Below are 20,124 nucleotides of genomic sequence, written 5' to 3'. Positions count from 1 at the left end.
AGATTATAGGTTATGATAGTTAGATAATGAGACTGATCGACTTACTGAGCAATAAATAATACGCGTCCCATCCATTCAATTACTACGCATAAAATAAAGACATTTGAGAGGGTTTAAATCACTAGAAACAGTGATTTATAATACAATCTCAAAATGCATATTTGCAATTCAAAAACCGAAGAGTTTTCTGTGAGTCTGCAAAATGAACCGCTCGCGTGTAAATTCAGCGTCAAAGTTTCTCTACGTCTGCACTCTGACATACGTATTTTAGCAATTCATATCAATATTGTAACTTCTCGAACATCATTTGAAAGTATTGCGAAAATTAATACATCACCATTATCACCTCAGCCCGGAAGACGACAACTGCTGAACAAAGACCTCCCCCAAAGATCTCCACGACAATCGGTCTGCGCTGCTCGCATCCAATGCCTTCCAGCGATCTTGACCAGATCGTCGGTCCGCCTTGCTGGAGGCCTTCCCACGCTGCGTCTTCCGGTCCGCGGTCGCCACTCGAGGACTACTGCCCCAACGGCCATCTGTCCTATGAGCCATCTACCTGCCCATTGCCACTTCAGTTTTGCAATTATTCGTAAATTAATACACTCGATAGCAATTTGATTTACTATCAAACTAATTCCATAACATAAATTAAGGTCATCGGATTAGATTATGTGGGATAATTAAACTAAAACGTCGGCTACATTAATCAGTGTACACGTTGTATAATACAGGACCCAATGTTCTGGCTCACTGAGTGTATGGTGTGGAGCGGGCTTCATCCACTACACAAGTTCTGTTCGATCATTCCAAAGTTTTGGTCGCATTGGATATTCATAACTGTTGTAGTTCTGTTCGGTATTACTATACTTACTGTGTACTGCTGTGTGTAGTTATATTATATATATGATAATTACATACGTGTATCGTATTCATATAACGTCGCATTTGAATCGCGGAAAAAATAGCAGGTTCAAGAAGTGCGTAAGCTCTTTTTTCCTTAACATTTAAAAGAACAGAAATTTCTTTCTTAAAAAAACTTACATAGAACCACTTTTGAACCGCCCTAATTTTTTTTAATCTGCCGCTCATTCGTCATCTGTCTCATCACAATAAGAACGAAAAAGAAACTTGCATGTTGTTCTTTTAAATAATTTAAAAGAGGTGGCAAAGAGACCCGGTTGATCGTATGCCGTGAGGATGCTCCTGTACGGCGTTGGTTTTCACACTGATACAAACAGTCTTACTCAGGAATACAAATGTTTGTACCATGCCAGAAATCGTACCCGCGACCATAAGAAGTAAAAGTAGGTGTGCTAAACTGCTGGACCACAAAACATAATATTATATATAAATTTAGATCTCCTAACTAGTGTTTTAGTGTATCAAAACTATAATAGCTTTTGCCCGCGGCTTCGCTCGCGTTAATTTATCCCCTTAGGGGTGGAATTTATCAAAATCCTTTCTTAGGGGATGCCTACGTCATAGTAGCGTTATGCATGCAAAGTTTCAGCCCGATCGGTTTAAAATTGACAAAGTTTCATATAAACTTTTATGCCCTATTTTATCCCTTTGGGGGTAGAATTAATGAAAATCCATTCTTAGCGGATGCCTACGTCATAACATCTACCTGCATGCCAAATTTCAGCCCGATCCGTCCAGTGGTTTAGGCTGTGCGTTAATAGATCACTACGTCAGTCACCTTTGAGTTATATATATTTATATAATGACCTAATTGAAATACGCAGTAAAGTGCGATAAAGAACGAATCGTATGGAAAGAAAGGGTGCTGGAGTAAAAATGGGCGATTTCAGAAGATTTTATGAGGGCTATCAATTTGGTAGGGCGCATCTCAAACGGCGGCGGCCGGTGTACGGCGCGACAGAACTGGACTTATCTCTACTGCCGGCTATTTGCCTTCGAGAGCTCTTTAACGCTTTGTAGCCACGTGACAGTATTGGATTTTATGGTTTATTGCCTTCTCTATAGCTTCACATTGAACTTTCCGTTTCGATTACGAGCAAAAAATTTTGAGAATCATTTTACTTTCAGTTTATTGGCTAAAGATATGATCAAAAACTACATCTGTATTTTTTTATACTACTATTGTGGCAAACGCATAGGCACAAAGGCATACGGCCCATCTGATAGTAAATGGTTACCGTTATATCTGTATGTACCAGTTACGATAATTTATTATCAATGATTAACCAACACTTATCCAGTCCAGTAAAATTTTAAATTAAACTTGATGTGACCAGTTTTGGCGCAATTTATATTTTTTAATATTTTCTGTAACTGGTGCAAAAAATATTTTTGCACCAGTTACAGAAAATATTAGTTAATAAAAAATATGTACACTTAGATTGTGGAATGAACTACCTGTCGAGGTTTTCTCGAGAGACTACAGCATGGGGTTTTTCAAGAAGGGTATATTAAGGTTTCTTAAGGGGGTCTTCCTATGTGACGGCCTGTTTTTTAGGGATATTTTAGGATTTTTTTTCTACGACCAGTAAATATTTAGAGCTTCAAGTTTTTTATCATTTATTAACACATATTTGGACAGTATAAATATAAAATTTCAGCTAAAAATATTCAGTCAAACTAGAGTTACAGCGCTCTGAACACCCCCGCCTCGAAAAAAAGAACGCACGCAAAGCACGGAATGACCTATAATCAAATGAATATAAAAAAAATTGGATTTTTGATAGACATTTGAAATAAAAGTTGCAAATTAGGCGTTTTTTTTTGTTTTTTGCTATAAAAAAATCGAAGTTTTGAAAATTTTCGATTGATAATAGTTCATTCCATGCGTTTACATATATTGAGTGTGCCCTGTAAATTTCAAGTAATTCGGTCCAGCCGTTTCTGAGATACAATGGAGGAAAGTTTGAAAAACACAGTTTTGAGAAAAACGCGTTTAAAGTTTCAAGTCCGTTAAAAACTATTAAAATATCAACTTACTCTCAATCGGCGATGCCTGGTCCATAGAGTATTCCTTCCTCTTCCTCGTGAAACTCTTTTAAAGCAGATTGTTCAGCTCTTGAGTCAATCCTGGCTTGTTTAACGACATCACTTACGCGCCGCTCAGAGCGTAAGATTCGCTTTTCATCCCGTTTCTCAACATACGCTTGGTGTTATGGCCGGTAAATAAAATCCCAGGGTTACTTCACTGGTTTAATTTCTTGATAGTTACAACTTGCTGACCGTACTGAACTACTGAACTGAATATATAATACTGTACTGCGTAGGAATATACTGAACTGGTACTGGAATAATTTTTCATATTATTATTGGGTCGTCCGCTGGTCCTAACTGGACCGCTGGGTACGGGCCCCGAGCTTGCGCTCCTTGCCCGGGCATTCTGCTGGGGTGAACCATCCCAGCGTCGTTCTTTTACCGGCCGACCTGCCGGCCGGCCGGAGGGCGGCTGCTTCTAAGCAGCCGCCTGTGGGCGTTGTGTGGCAGGAATCATTATGTCGCTCGCCGAGCCGGCTTAACGCCGCCACGTCACGTAAATGACGTGATCACTCGGTGGAGAGTAGGTCGCGCGGGAGCGCGCGAGTGGCGTCCGGTGGGCGCGCGTGGAGAGGGGCGAGGTCGCGCAGGTGCGCTTCGCGCCCGCTGTCCGCGCGCGAGAACATCGCGCGCGTCAACCGGACGACGAACTGCTCCACCGATGGGACCTTGAGGTCGCGGGCGATCACGTCATTACGGACGTACCGTCCGGCATTTGTGCACAGACGGAGGGCGGCGTTCTGTTGGACCTGCAGTCTCCGCCGCTGTGAGGCCGAGCACAGTGCGTACCATGCGGGGGCGGCATATGTGAGCCGCGAACGAATGTAGGTCTTATAAATGCCTACTTTCGTCCGCAGCTGCAGCCTGGATTGTAAGACCGGTCGCAGCATAGCGCGCGCGGCCTTGGCTTGGGTGACAACCCGGTCCACCTGCGGCTTCATACGCAGCGACCGGTCGATTTCTACCCCTAGGTAACGCACTGTGCGTTCCCACTGTATGGGCTGGCCTCTCAGTAAGAGGGGCGGCGGGCATTTGCACCCGGGGCGGGTAAGCAGCGCCACCGTTTTACCCACGTTAACGGTGGTACGCCACTTATCCAGCCACTCGGGGAGCAGGTCCAACAGCCGCTGCATTTTGCGAGCGGCTGCGTAGGCTCGGCGAGACGACGTAAGAAAGGCACTGTCGTCGGCGAAAAGAGCGAGGACGACATCCCTCTCTCCCTCTCGGAGCTCATCCCTCAAGGTGGGGATGTCGTCTGTGTACGTCGCGTAGAGCGCTGGCGAAATGCAGCTGCCCTGCGGGACTCCGGCGGCAATTGGGCGTGTGGTAGAATCACAGTTCTCGACCGAAACATAGAAGCTCCGGCCCGAGAGGAACGAGTCCACTACTCGCACGTATGCTGACGGCGTGTTGGTGTCGAGCAACTTCGACACCAAACCGTCGTGCCACACACGGTCGAACGCCTTCTCTATATCGAGAAATACGCCGACCGTGTAGTGGCCGCGGTTGTGCTCGACAGCCATATGGTGGAGCACGCGCGTCAGCTGCAAAGTCGTCGAGTGTCCGCCTCTGAAACCGAACTGCTCGTCGCGAGGCGACAGAGTCGGTCTCAGGCGGCGGAGCAGGAGGCGCTCGAACGACTTTGCTACGTGCGAGAGCAGAGTGATGGGCCGGTAGCTTGCCGGCAGGCGCTTGTCCTTGCCGGGTTTCGGGAGGACTATGACTCTACCCAACTTCCAGTTGGTAGGGAAGTGGCCGGTCCGGAGTATGCCGTTGTAGAGCCTCGCTAGACACGCTAGGGCTCTACGGGGCAGCTGTGCGAGCGCTGCGGTGCTGATCCCGTCCGCTCCGGGCGCTTTGCGCTTCGGCAGGCGGCTGACGAGCCGCCTTACCTCGCCGGGCGAAACGAAGCTCACTTCGTTTACGTCCGGCGACGGAGCGGTACGGAAATCGCATACGCGACGTACGACTCGCTCGTGGTGCTCGACGACAGTGCTGGGTGCGTCGGCGGCGATTGGATTGGCCGTGAATTGCCCCTCCAAGTGCTGTGCCAGGATTTCTGCCCGGTCTTGGGCTGCGTAACGACGTCTGCCCGTCTCGTCAAGCAACGGGCAGACGGGGGGTCGTGCATTGGTGAGCTGTCGATTGAGTTTGTGCAGGTCGGTATCGTGTTCGCCGGCCCGGGATATGACACCCTCCCAGGCGGCTCCACGCCAATCCCGCACTCCCTCCGACAGCTCTGCAGCCAGGCAGTTGAGCTCACGCTTGACCCGCGGGCAGCGGGTTCGGGCCCATAGGCGACGGAGGTTCTTTTTCCGGGCGAGTTTTTCGCGCAGATGGTGTGGCAATTCCTCTCGACGGCGAGAAGCCACGTTTATTGTGGTAGTTGCCGCCTCTACGGCGGTGCGAATTCGCTCCGTTAGGAGTGTAGAGGCGGCTTCGACACCCGCTGGCGATGATAGTTCGCCGTCGAGGTGTAGATGCTCCAATTCTGCGCGAAAAACACGCCAATCCATCCGCCGCCTCGACGGTCTCGTCGGTGTGGTGGTGGTGGAGAGGTCAAGCGTGGCTAGAACTGGGAGGTGCTGCGTGTCAAGGTCGTACAGCACCTCCAGTAAGACCGGGCAAGGCACAGCCTGCACTAGGGCAATGTCCAGAACGTCTGGGCTATGTGTGGGATTTGAGGGTACGTGGGTTGGGTGCGCTGGGCCCAACACCTCGTACCCGTGGATCTGCGAATCCTGGAGGAGTCTTCGACCTATCGGCGAGCACAGACGGGAACCCCAAGCCGTGTGCTTCGCGTTTAGGTCGCCCATAAGCAGGGTGGGACTCCTCCCATCCAGAACGTTCCGGACATCGGAGGGGCTGAATTCCAGTCCCGGGGGACGGTAAGCTGCCAGGACCTTCAGTTCCGCGCCGTCGACGTTGATGCTGACTCCTATGGAGCGCATGACGCGGAACTCGGGGCGCTCTAACTCCACGTGGACCACGTCCCGACGGACTAGTACCGCCGTACCGCGGTACGCAATGCCCGCCGGTGACGTTTCGTCGCGTCTATACACGTGGTAGTTAGGCACCCTCAACGTCTCCTTTTCTGTGAGCTTCGTTTCACCCAGGAGTATGATGTGCACATCCTGGGTGCGAGCTAGGAGACGGAGGTCCTGGACTTTATCCTTTATTCCCCGGGGTTCCAGTACACAATGCGCAGGCTAGTACCCGCCATTTGTGTACTGTTGGATTTTGGCCAATCCATTTAATGCCGCCGACTTTGTGTCCGCGCCGGCCGCGAGCGTAGTTAGCAGCTCCGTCAACAGGCTAATAAGCATGTTCAGTGCTCTGTCGACGGGCGCTTGTGTGAAGGGCGCGGGCGCGGCGTGTGCCGAACGCGGCGCGGGGTATGCGGTGTATGTGGGAGGCGCGGGAGGTGCGCGTCTTACGTCCGCCAAAAGCGGCTTGAATGCCACTCTCGGCACAGTGTGTGCCGGTGGCGCCGCCTGGCGGCGACGTGGCGCTGCACGCGGGCCCTGATTTGGGACGGCATGCATGGGAAGGGAGGGGGGTGCGTTGTACGCAAATATTGGGGTGGGATCAGGTAGGAAGGGGATTGGGGTTGATGCCGTCACGGGGTCATCTCCGCGCCTCTTCTTGCCGCGTCTTCGGCGGCGGCGCTTTTTAATTGCACCGGCGTCGGCGCCTCGTTGCGTCGGTTCGTTAGCCGGCGCCATTAGGTTGGCGCCAGCGGTTTCCTCGACCGTTATTACGGGAGGGGGAGCCTGGGCGACGTATGTACGAGGCGCCGCGGTGGGATTATTGCGCCGCCGTTGCTGCGCCTTGGGCGCCGTCGACGACGCAGTGGGGACGGGGGGACGGGGCTTGATTCCCCTCTGCCGGGCCTCTCTTTTATACACCGGGCACTTCCGGTCGTTGGCGGTGTGAGGTTTTGCGCAGTTGGCACATGTCGGCTTTTGGTCACGCGGCCTGTCGCAGTTCGCCGCCGGGTGCTCCCCACCACAGCGAACGCATTTTACAGGCCGGTGACAGTTGGCCGATGCATGGCCGAATGCCTGGCATCTGTGGCATTGTGGCAGCACCGATGCCGGCTTCCACGCCTCAACCACGACGCCCCGCATGTACAGGAGCTCGTCAGTCGCGTACAAGCGTGTGAGCTCGTCCCTGTCCATGGGGTCGAGTTGGGCGTGGAAAATGCAGCCGGGGCGGCCGCGACGCGCGGGTATGCCCCGCACTAGCCGCACTCCGAACCCCTTCTCCTGCAGTGCCTCCACAATCTTTTCGTTGGGCGTGTCGGCTGGGAGTCCCCTTATCGCCACCTTGGTGGGCAGTTCCGAGGCCAGACTGTAGAAGTACCAACTTATAGTTGGGTCCTTCTCGCTGGCTTCTATGAGGTATCTCTGGACGGCTCGGAATTCGTCGTCCGTCCTTGGCAGGAATCTGACCCCACTGCCGAAGGGTCGTGCATTTGGAGCCTCCCCCAGGACGCGCCTGAGCTGGTCGAAGTGGCGCGTCCAGTTAGGGAGGCGTTCTACCACTATGGGGGGGTACTTTCCTCGCCCTGTGGCGGGTTCGGCTCCTGCGTCGGCGTTCCTCGTCTGAGAGGGGAGGGGCGGAGCGAGTGCCGGGGCACCCGAGGTGGCAGGGGCTGGGGTGGCGGGGGCCGAGGTGGCGGGACCCGCCGCTACTGCCGCGAATGACGGCGGGGTTCGTCGTCGCGGCGAGGGGACGGGGGGGAGCATCGGCTCGGGCGATTGTGAAACCGCCTCGAGTGCCGCATTTTTCATACAAATTTCGTTGGTTACGTATTCCGGAGGCAATACCTTATCGCGAGTTCCGTGTTTTTAGCTCGATTCTAAAGTTAATTTTCATTATGGCTTTTGGAGTTTTTCGATGTTATTACCTCTGTAACACGTTTTCCCCCTTATAATTCTTATTTACATGTGAACTTTGCATAATTCCCTATCTAAAAAGTACACATACATAATCATCACAATAGTATTTCTTATAAATACAAGGTAAATTATCTCTAACTTACACCGATTTTCACATTTAACAATAGTGAAATACTACAACTATAACAGGAACATTACTTATATCTAGTTCGTTATAGTTATTTTAATCATATAGCTTATATTTACATAACTAAATACGGTTTACATACATTATTGCTCGTTTTTTCATATATCATACTGTTTGTATCATTTACATTATTTTAAACTTATCTATATGATATTACGCGTTGTATTTTAATTTTACATTATTATTGATCTTATTCTACGTTATTTCACGCTGTCCTCTACATTCTCCCCCCGGCGTAGTGACGACGTAGCCTCTTCTGGTGACAGCGAGGTTAGTCTTGCATCCTGGATTGTCTCCTGCAGCACCGCTAGCTTGGAGGTTGGTCGCCGGAACACTCCGCTCCGTGTTCGGACGTCCGCACTGCGCACCTGACCATCTGGGCCCGGATATACATGTTCCACAATCCCTCGCGGCCATGTATTGCGAGGCAGTGACGAGTCGACCACGATGACCACGTCCCCTTCAGCGATCACTCGGGGGTTCTGTGGCGTTCCTCGTCGTGGCACGAGCGTCGGCAGGTACTCGTGGAGCCATCTCCTCCAAAACTCGTCTGCTAGTCCTTGAGCTGCTCTCCAGGCTCGTCTGTCAGCCAATTCGCAGGGTCCCACGTACGGCTGGCCTGTTGATGACCCGATCAAGAAGTGGTTAGGAGTTAACGCTTCAGGGTCGTCAGGATCCACCGACACGTGCGTGAGGGGTCTCGCGTTGATAGAGTATTCTGCCTCTGTCAACACGGTCTGCAGCACCTCCTCTTTCGGTGCCTTCTCGTTCAACGTAGCGATCAAAGCGGTTTTTACTGACCGCACCATTCTCTCCCATGCTCCACCTTGGCTGGGAGCTCCAGGAGGGATGTACTTCCACTGCATCCGATAATGGAGTCCTAGTTCCTGCATGGCTGGAGTCCAATCCGCGTAGGCCTGTCGGAGCTCAGCATCTGCTCCTTTGAAGTTCGTCCCATTATCGCTGTACATGGTTATGGGCCATCCGCGTCGAGCTGCCATTCTTCTTATTGCCATGATTGCGGAATCCGTAGATAAGGATGCTACAAGCTCTAGGTGAACCGCTCGCGTTGTCAGGCACGTGAATAGAGCTCCCCACCTCTTCTCATGACGTCTACCGATCGTCACCGTCATGGGACCGAAATAATCCAGCCCGCAATGAGAAAAGGGTCTGTGGAAGGCTCCCAGTCGTTCTTCGGGTAAGTTTCCCACAGGCGGCTTCTTAGGATTAGCTCTTCTCACGTGACAAAAGGCGCAATCCTTCGTCAAACTTCTGACTGTCGGTCTTAGCTTTAGGATCCAGTATCTCTGACGCAGGTCATTCACCACTCTCTCTCGGCTTCCGTGTCCCGCTCTTCTGTGCTCCTTCATTATTAATAATTTGGTGAAGGGATGGCGACCGTCCAACACGATGGGATTCTTCATATCCGCGGACACGTGTGCAGCTTCGATTCTTCCATCCAGCCGTAATAATTTTTCCTTATAGATTGGATGAAGCCGGTGTAGTGGACTTGTTCTCGGAAGTGTCTTCCCCGTCTTCATCAGTTCTATTTCGGCGCGGAAGCTGTCGTTCTGTGCCTTCTGGAGCCATAAAAGTTCTGCCCTTCTCAAGTGATCGACGTGTAGAGCAGCCCGTCGATCACGGCACTTCTCTGGGAACAGCAGCGCCATTGCTGTCGCCCTGATAAGACGCTCGTAACTAGAGAAGCGTGTTACATCAGGTAGGCAATCTAAACTGCAGTCGTCTTCTACTGCGTGTAGAATGATCTGTTCGTCATCTCGTTCTTCGATGATCGAGTGTTGTTGAGGCCATTCGTTCATTGGTCTCGATAGGAATTCCGGACCGCGGAACCATGGGTCTTCGGGGTTCTCCGGCACGTATCCTGGTCTGGTCGCTATGTCGGCGACGTTCTGCTTGCTCGTTACCCATCTCCACTGGTGTACTGACGTCAACTCGGCGATCTCTCCCAGTCGATGCGATACATAGGGTGTATATCGCAGATTCCCGTTCTGAATCCACTGTAGAACCACTTGAGCGTCAGTCCAGAAGAAAACAGCGTCGGCTATCCATCGATGATCTTTCACAATATTGCTTCCTAGCCTCGCACCGATCAGTGCGGCTTGCAATTCCAGTCGCGGGATCGTCTGGCTTTTCAACGGAGCTACTTTAGCCTTTGCTGCTGCTAAAATAGTCTTAACGTCTCCGTTTTCTTGTTCCAGCCTCCAATAAGCTGCTGCGGCGTAGGCGTCCTTGCTGGCATCGCAGAAGATGTGCAGCTGTCGACTTCTCACTGGACTCCCCCGTTGTAACTTCGCGGTAGTTCGAGGCGGCTAATATGTTCGAGGTTCATTAACCACTTGGCGAAGTTTTCAGAGGCTTCTGACGGCAGCGGTTCATCCCAGCCCAGTTTCTGTCGCCACAGGTCTTGGAGTATCATTTTCGCGGTGATCGTATAGCAGCTGAGTAATCCCAGCGGATCGTATATACTCATGACTGTGCTTAGAGTTTCTCGCTTGGTCGGTGCACGAGTCATATTGTATACTTCTCTGGGAACTCTATTCAGTGAAGTATTAAATTTCAACACGTCGTTCACTGAGTCCCATAACATTCCCAATGTCTTCTGTTCATCTTTGGTGATCGCTTGCGTTGTGTTTTTCGCATGCCGATCTTTCGGTATATTCTTCATAATGTTGATATTGTTGCTCGTCCATCCTCTTAATCTGAAGCCTGCCTTCTTGTGCACGTAGTCCACTTGACTTATTACTTTTTCAGCGTCTTCTTTTGTGGCGTAACTATCCACATAATCGTCCATGTAGTGGGCTTCCGTTATTGCACGAAAAGCTTCGGGATGCGTTTCATTATATTCTTGTGCGTTCTTATTTCTGACAGCGTGCGCCAGAAACGGTGAACTCGTAGCGCCGAAAATCATCGCTGCCATCTTATATGTTGTGGGCGGTTGATTTTCATCTTCCCTCCACAGGAACATTTGCGCAGGTTGGTCTTCTTTTCTTATTTTTATTTGAAGAAACATTTCTTCCACGTCGGCTTTTACGGCGACGGCTTCTTCACGGAATCGAAAGAGTATTCTCATCAGTGATATCAACAGATCAGGGCCTTCTAGCAAGAAATCGTTCAGGCATACTCCGTGGGTTTTAGCTGCGGCGTCGAACACCAGTCGCACCTTTCCCGGCTTGTTTGGATTTCTAACGGGAAAGTGTGGTAAGTACCATTGCACTTTGCTGCCTGTTTCTGATCCGTCACACTTTACAGCGTATTTCTTGTTTACCAAGTTCTGTATTTGTTCTTCGTATTGTTGTTTCTCTTCAGCTGATCTATTCAATTTGTGCTCTAGATTTTTCAGTCTTCTGAGAGCGTTGTTATAATTTACAGGTAACTTGATGTCGTCTCGGCACCATAGGAGTCCGACCTCGTAGTGTCCGTCTTCTCTTCGTTTCGCTGTTCTCTCGAAGATGTCAACGGCACGTTGATCCTGTTTATTTAACTTCTTTTCTGTCGCTATTCCTAGTGCGTCGATTTCGAAGTGTTTCTTTATCATTTCTTCTAAGTGATCGCCTTGTGAGATGACGTTCACTACGTGAAGGATGTTCTCGCAATCTTGCTTTATAATCTTTTTCGGAACGCTTCCATGGATCACCCAGCCGAGCTGTGTTTTAGAGGCAGCTGGTTGATTTTTCTTTCCCATTCTTAGTTCTCTGGACACGATCAGTTGCCAGTTGTCGGTGCCTATGAGAAGTTGTGGTTTCTTATTCTCATAGCACAAGTCTTCTTGTTTGAGATCTTGAAGATGTTCTAAGTCCAATAGCTTTTCAGGTATTGACTGACTTAATAAATTCATGCCGGTCAATGTTCTGGCTGTCATGACGTGTTCCTTTCCGTCTTGACTGCGAATGTTCAACTTTATTGTTCGGCTGTTCATCTCTTTATGTTCTGAATTTATTCCATGCATTAATAATGCCTTAGAGGGTCCGTCGGCTCCAATCGCTTCTGCTATGTCGTTATCCAGCAGCGTGACTGTTGAACCTTCATCGAATAATGCATAGATCTTCGTTTCTCCTTTTGGTCCACTTATCGTTACAGGTCGTATTTTCAGTTTTATTTCTCGTCCGTGAGCAATAGATGCTGTTGCCACGGTGTCTTCGGTTTCTGAGACGGTTGTTACGGATGATGCAACCGTTTCCTGGTGAAGTAGCGCATGATGCGGTCGCTTGCAGCCGTTGCTTCCGCAGCTCTTCGCTCGACAGTTCATTCTTCTATGTCTTCGGGATAGACATTTGAAACATAGCTTAGCGTTCTTCGCCGTGTTCCATCTTTCTTGTATGTTCTGATTGAGGAACTTAGAACACTTAGGTAAGTTGTGTCCTTGTCCACAAGCGGGGCATTTCATGATTTCCTCTTCGTTTTCCTCGGTGTTAATTGCAAAAACCGGCTTCTTCATTCTGAGTTCTGTGGTTTTAACAACAGGTCGAGGTACTTCTTTCTTCACTGTATAGAACCCGTGCTTCAAGGCTCTATCAGCTTCTCTCATCAGAAATTCCGACAGCATAATTATTTCTGGCTTGCTACTTGTTTCTGAAGCCTCTACTGCGTAGTCGTACCACCTGGTCTTCTGATGAGGGCTGAGCTTCTCCAGTATGTCTCTGATAAGCAATGGATTGTGAAGATATCCTTGCTTTAATCTTCTCAGGATAGCTACAGCGTTCTGAATTTTAACGGCGAATGTATTTAATTCGACGGCTGTTCCGCTGAGTCTCGGTAGTTTTTTCATGTCTTCCATCAATCGATCTATGATGACTTCCGGTCGTCCGAAACATTGTTCTAATGTCTTCATTATTTGATCAGGCGGTGTTGCGACACCTAGTAACGGTGCAACTGCTTCTTTAGCTTCCCCGCGTAGGCAGTTACGAAGGCGAGCTAAGTTTTCCATCGGCGTGAAATTATACATGGCAGTTGTATCTTCCATTGCCGTCTTGAATTGTAACCAGTCGGTCGGTGCGCCGGTGAATATTGGTAGTTCGGAGGCTTGACGAGGCGGCGGGCGGCGGGTCATCATTTTTTCTAACACCTCCGCTAATTGTTCTACCCCTCGGCCACGTGATCTTGCTGGAGTAGGAGATTTTTCTCTGTGTGGTGTCTCCCATCCGACACGCGTTTTATAGCCTTCTGTTGTTCGTCTTCTGTGCGGCGTATCTACTGGTTTTGATTCCATCGTTGCAGTAGTGGTGATCTGCGGAGGGTAGGGTGCAGTTGACTCCCCCGTGCTGTTTCCTGGTCGGGGCCACTCTCATTCAGCCAGGCAGTGACGCGTTGCTTCACTTGTTCTGGTGGCTCCTCTTCTTCAGTATTACTGTCCTCTTCTAGCGCGGCCATGTCTGCAGCGAGCTTCTTTTTAATCAGTTCCGCTTCTATCTGCAGTTCCCGTCTTCGTATGGCTGCTAGTTTTTCTTCAGCTTCATACTGCATGCGAGCAATAACGCTTGCAGTGGAGCGGCGCGTTCGTATAGAAATCGCCTTTCGTGGAGTAGTGTACACTGGATCTGGTACATTCTGTACGGTTTCTCGGGCTTCAGGTACTGGCGCTTCCCTTGTACTGGCTGCGGTCGCGTCCGTCCGGTTCGCGGCACGATCGGCAACTGTAGCTCGGGCCTCTCGGTCGGTTTGTTCAGCGGCGCGTGTCCCTCGTTCGGTATGTATCCCGCCGTGTGCAGGATGCTGGCTCGACGACGCTGCTGCCGACGGAGAGCGTGGGGGCTCCGTATATACCCTTCCCGTTTCTTCGTTCCCAGCTTGACTTCTTGTAACGACCATTTTTTCTTCCGTAGATCCGGCTACTCGAAGGACCACACAATGTTATGGCCGGTAAATAAAATCCCAGGGTTACTTCACTGGTTTAATTTCTTGATAGTTACAACTTGCTGACCGTACTGAACTACTGAACTGAATATATAATACTGTACTGCATAGGAATATACTGAACTGGTACTGGAATAATTTTTCATATTTTTTATTATTGGGTCGTCCGCTGGTCCTAACTGGACCGCTGGGTACGGGCCCCGAGCTTGCGCTCCTTGCCCGGGCATTCTGCTGGGGTGAACCACCCCAGCGTCGTTCTTTTACCGGCCGACCTGCCGGCCGGCCGGAGGGCGGCTGCTTCTCAGCAGCCGCCTGTGGGCGTTGTGTGGCAGGAATCATTATGTCGCTCGCCGAGCCGGCTTAACGCCGCCACGTCACGTAAATGACGTGATCACTCGGTGGAGAGTAGGTCGCGCGGGAGCGCGCGAGTGGCGTCCGGTGGGCGCGCGTGGAGAGGGGCGAGGTCGCGCAGGTGCGCTTCGCGCCCGCTGTCCGCGCGCGAGAACATCGCGCGCGTCAACCGGACGACGAACTGCTCCACCGATGGGACCTTGAGGTCGCGGGCGATCACGTCATTACGGACGTACCGTCCGGCATTTGTGCACAGACGGAGGGCGGCGTTCTGTTGGACCTGCAGTCTCCGCCGCTGTGAGGCCGAGCACAGTGCGTACCATGCGGGGGCGGCATATGTTCGTCAAACCGCGAACGAATGTAGGTCTTATAGATGCCTACTTTCGTCCGCAGCTGCAGCCTGGATTGTAAGACCGGTCGCAGCATAGCGCGCGCGGCCTTGGCTTGGGTGACAACCCGGTCCACCTGCGGCTTCATACGCAGCGACCGGTCGATTTCTACCCCTAGGTAACGCACTGTGCGTTCCCACTGTATGGGCTGGCCTCTAAGTAAGAGGGGCGGCGGGCATTTGCACCCGGGGCGGGTAAGCAGCGCCACCGTTTTACCCACGTTAACGGTGGTACGCCACTTATCCAGCCACTCGGGGAGCAGGTCCAACAGCCGCTGCATTTTGCGAGCGGCTGCGTAGGCTCGGCGAGACGACGTAAGGAAGGCACTGTCGTCAGCGAAAAGAGCGAGGACGACATCCCTCTCTCCCTCTCGGAGCTCATCCCTCAAGGTGGGGATGTCGTCTGTGTACGTCGCGTAGAGCGCTGGCGAAATGCAGCTGCCCTGCGGGACTCCGGCGGCAATTGGGCGTGTGGTAGAGTCACAGTTCTCGACCGAAACATAGAAGCTCCGGCCCGAGAGGAACGAGTCCACTACTCGCACGTATGCTGACGGCGTGTTGGTGTCGAGCAGTTCTTTGACACCAAACCGTCGTGCCACACACGGTCGAACGCCTTCTCTATATCGAGAAATACGCCGACCGTGTAGTGGCCGCGGTTGTGCTCGACAGCCATATGGTGGAGCACGCGCGTCAGCTGCAAAGTCGTCGAGTGTCCGCCTCTGAAACCGAACTGCTCGTCGCGAGGCGACAGAGTCGGTCTCAGGCGGCGGAGCAGGAGGCGCTCGAACGACTTTGCTACGTGCGAGAGCAGAGTGATGGGCCGGTAGCTTGCCGGCAGGCGCTTGTCCTTGCCGGGTTTCGGGAGGACTATGACTCTACCCAACTTCCAGTTGGTAGGGAAGTGGCCGGTCCGGAGTATGCCGTTGTAGAGCCTCGCTAGACACGCTAGGGCTCTACGGGGCAGCTGTGCGAGCGCTGCGGTGCTGATCCCGTCCGCTCCGGGCGCTTTGCGCTTCGGCAGGCGGCTGACGAGCCGCCTTACCTCGCCGGGCGAAACGAAGCTCACTTCGCTTACGTCCGGCGACGGAGCGGTACGGAAATCGCATACGCGACGTACGACTCGCTCGTGGTGCTCGACGACAGTGCTGGGTGCGTCGGCGGCGATTGGATTGGCCGTGAATTGCCCCTCCAAGTGCTGTGCCAGGATTTCTGCCCGGTCTTGGGCTGCGTAACGACGTCTGCCCGTCTCGTCAAGCAACGGGCAGACGGGGGGTCGTGCATTGGTGAGCTGTCGATTGAGTTTGTGCAGGTCGGTATCGTGTTCGCCAGCCCGGGATATGACACCATCCCAGGCGGCTCCACGCCAATCCCGCACTCCCTCCGACAGCTCTGCAGCCAAGCAGTTGAGCTCACGCTTGACCCGCGGGCAACGGGTTCGGGCCCATAGGCGACGGAGATTCTTTTTCCGGGCGAGTTTTTCGCGCAGATGGTGTGGCAATTCCTCTCGACGGCGAGAAGCCACGTTTATTGTGGTAGTTGCCGCCTCCACTGCGGTGCGGATTCGCTCCGTTATGAGTGTGGAGGCGGCTTCGACACCCGCTGGCGATGATAGTTCGCCGTCGAGGTGTAGATGCTCCAATTCTGCGCGAAAAACACGCCAATCCATCCGCCGCCTCGACGGTCTCGTCGGTGTGGTGGTGATGGAGAGGTCAAGCGTGGCTAGAACTGGGAGGTGCTGCGTGTCAAGGTCGTACAGCACCTCCAGTAAGACCGGGCAAGGCACAGCCTGCACTAGGGCAATGTCCAGAACGTCTGGGCTATGTGTGGGATTTGAGGGTACGTGGGTTGGGTGCGCTGGGCCCAACACCTCGTACCCGTGGATCTGCGAATCCTGGAGGAGTCTTCGACCTATCGGCGAGCACAGACGGGAACCCCAAGCCGTGTGCTTCGCGTTTAGGTCGCCCATGAGTAGGGTGGGACTCCTCCCATCCAGAACGTTCCGGACATCGGAGGGGCTGAAATCCAGTCCCGGGGGACGGTAAGCTGCCAGGACCTTCAGTTCCGCGCCGTCGACGTTGATGCTGACTCCTATGGAGCGCATGACGCGGAACTCGGGGCGCTCTAACTCCACGTGGACTACGTCCCGACGGACTAGTACCGCCGTACCGCGGTACGCAATGCCCGCCGGTGACGTTTCGTCGCGTCTATACACGTGGTAGTTAGGCACCCTCAACGTCTCCTTTTCTGTGAGCTTCGTTTCACCCAGGAGTATGATGTGCACATCCTGGGTGCGAGCTAGGAGACGGAGGTCCTGGACTTTATCCTTTATTCCCCCGGGGTTCCAGTACACAATGCGCAGGCTAGTACCCGCCATTTGTGTACTGTTGGATTTTGGCCAATCCATTTAATGCCGCCGACTTAGTATCTGCGCCGGCCGCGAGCGTTGTTAGCAGCTCCGTCAACAGGCTAATAAGCATGTTCAGTGCTCTGTCGACGGGCGCTTGTGTGAAGGGCGCGGGCGCGGCGTGTGCCGAACGCGGCGCGGGGTATGCGGTGTATGTGGGAGGCGCGGGAGGTGCGCGTCTTACGTCCGCCAAAGGCGGCTTGAATGCCACTCTCGGCACATTGTGTGCCGGTGGCGCCGCCTGGCGGCGACGTGGCGCTGCACGCGGGCCCTGATTTGGGACGGCATACATGGGAAGGGAGGGGGGTGCGTTGTACGCAAATATTGGGGTGGGATCAGGTAGGAAGGGGATTGGGGTTGATGCCGTCACGGGCTCATCTCCGCGCCTCTTCTTGCCGCGTCTTCGGCGGCGGCGCTTTTCGTAGCACCGGCGTCGGCGCCTCGTTGCGTCGGTTCGTTAGCCGGCGCCATTAGGTTGGCGCCAGCGGTTTCCTCGACCGTTATTACGGGAGGGGGAGCCTGGGCGACGTATGTACGAGGCGCCGCGGTGGGATTATTGCGCCGCCGTTGCTGCGCCTTGGGCGCCGTCGACGACGCAGTGGGGACGGGGGGACGGGGCTTGATTCCCCTCTGCCGGGCCTCTCTTTTATACACCGGGCACTTCCGGTCGTTGGCGGTGTGAGGTTTTGCGCAGTTGGCACATGTCGGCTTTTGGTCACGCGGCCTGTCGCAGTTCGCCGCCGGGTGCTCCCCACCACAGCGAACGCATTTTACAGGCCGGTGACAGTTGGCCGATGCATGGCCGAATGCCTGGCATCTGTGGCATTGTGGCAGCACCGATGCCGGCTTCCACGCCTCAACCACGACGCCCCGCATGTACAGGAGCTCGTCAGTCGCGTACAAGCGTGTGAGCTCGTCCCTGTCCATGGGGTCGAGTTGGGCGTGGAAAATGCAGCCGGGGCGGCCGCGACGCGCGGGTATGCCCCGCACTAGCCGCACTCCGAACCCCTTCTCCTGCAGTGCCTCCACTATCCTCTCATTGGGAGTGTCGGCGGGGAGGCCCCGTATCGCCACCTTGGTGGGCAGTTCGGAGGCCAGGCTATAAAAGTACCAACTTATTGTTGGGTCCTTTTCGCTGGCCTCTATCAAATACCTTTGGACGGCACGGAATTCTTCGTCCGTCCTAGGCAGGAATCTAACCCCAGTGCCGTAGGGTCTTGCGTTGGGTGCCTCCCCCAGTACGCGCCTGAGCTGGTCGAAGTGGCGCGTCCAGTTAGGGAGGCGTTCTACCACTATTGGGGGTATTTGCCTCGCCCTGTGGCGGGTTCTACGCCCGTGTCGGCGATCTTACCCTGTGAGGGCATTTGCGGGGCTGGAGCCGTGGTGGCGGGGGTTGGGGTGGCGGGGCCTGCCACTACTGCCGCAAAGGACGGCGGGGTTCGTCGTCGCGGCGAGGGGACGGGGGGAGCATCGGCTCGGGCGATTGTGGCACCGATTCGAGTGCCGCATATGACGTGGCGTCATACTCGCCCCTATCTAGCGTATAGGAGCGAGGTAGCGGCGAGGGCACACGCGAGGGTGCTGGCGAAGGCTCAGGCGAGGTCGCAGGCGACGTATGTACGTCGCCGTAAAAACGCCTGTCTTCCCCTTCCTCCTCGCTCCCGCTATCCGGCGGGGGGAGGGTGAGCGCGGAGGGGGTGAGGGCTTTCGCCGCACGGTACCCGACTGGGACGGTAGGGGTTGGTAGCCCTTGTCCACAAGCCGGATTCTCGGCGTCGGCGGCACCTTCACTAGGTCAAGGTCGCGGGGGGGGGACTCCTCTACGTCCCTCCGTTTGTCGCCTCTAGCGGGCGAGGTCGGCGACGGCGGTGCGCGTCTTTTAGATGGGCCAGGTTGCGCGCATCTTTCCCCTCTGCCTGGTTCCCGGTCGGCGGCATCATTGCCGCTTCCCGCGAGGGCAGAGGGGGTGCCCTTGGATGCCGGGCGAGCGTGGAAGGTCCCCAGCTCAGTGGCGGGGACCAGCTTGGTCGGGTTCCTTAAATCCCGACGCACAACAGTTCGGGGAGCTCCCCTGTCAGGAGGTTTCCTGGGGGCTTTGCCCCTTTGCGACATCACGACACGAAAGGGGACTGGAGGGGTGGAAGAGGGTGATGTGGGGGCTGGAACCCCACGACGAACCTACCGAAAGATAGGGAATTCCGCCCTGAAAGGGCAAGTGATCACACTGTAAGACAGTCGCAAGTGGATTGCAGCAACGAATTTGCGTCAACAAATTCGGTCTACAATCCTAGCGCGTTCTCTTGCTAAACAAAGTACACTTTGTGTAGTTGGATTACGCACTGTATCGCTCTCAACAATTTGCGCAAGTGGGCACCAGTTGCGGGGCTCACTCTGGAGACTCGACGGCGAACCGGAGTCTCACAGAGGATCACACGACCAACGGTAAACTCAACAAGCAACAAACTGGAAAGCGACCCTCAATTTTTCATACAAATTTCGTTGGTTACGTATTCCGGAGGCAATACCTTATCGCGAGCTCCGTGTTTTTAGCTCGATTCTAAAGTTAATTTTCATTATGGCTTTTGGAGTTTTTCGATGTTATTACCTCTGTAACACGTTTTCCCCCTTATAATTCTTATTTACATGTGAACTTTGCATAATTCCCTATCTAAAAAGTACACATACATAATCATCACAATAGTATTTCTTATAAATACAAGGTAAATTATCTCTAACTTACACCGATTTTCACATTTAACAATAGTGAAATACTACAACTATAACAGGAACATTACTTATATCTAGTTCGTTATAGTTATTTTAATCATATAGCTTATATTTACATAACTAAATACGGTTTACATACATTATTGCTCGTTTTTTCATATATCATACTGTTTGTATCATTTACATTATTTTAAACTTATCTATATGATATTACGCGTTGTATTTTAATTTTACATTATTATTGATCTTATTCTACGTTATTTCACGCTGTCCT

At 52.8% G+C, this 20,124-nt stretch overlaps 1 protein-coding gene across 1 annotated transcript; it reads right to left on the bottom strand.

The window, feature by feature from the left end:
- Positions 1-8,309: 8,309 nt before the first annotated feature.
- LOC131845208 (uncharacterized) lies at positions 8,310-13,180 on the bottom strand. Its single transcript, XM_059194249.1, has 2 exons — positions 10,464-13,180; positions 8,310-10,362 (listed from the first exon to the last, which is right to left on the bottom strand). Exons 1-2 carry the CDS (start codon positions 13,178-13,180, stop codon positions 8,310-8,312), a joined length of 4,770 nt encoding a protein of 1,589 aa, XP_059050232.1.
- Positions 13,181-20,124: the final 6,944 nt, after the last annotated feature.

This window comes from Achroia grisella, unplaced genomic scaffold (assembly GCF_030625045.1).
Source record: "Achroia grisella isolate CSIRO2021 unplaced genomic scaffold, CSIRO_AGI_Agris_v1 utg460, whole genome shotgun sequence".
Lineage (NCBI taxonomy): Eukaryota > Metazoa > Arthropoda > Insecta > Lepidoptera > Pyralidae > Achroia > Achroia grisella.
Note: the sequence above shows the minus strand (reverse complement) of the source record. Positions and strands in the feature narration are given on the sequence as shown.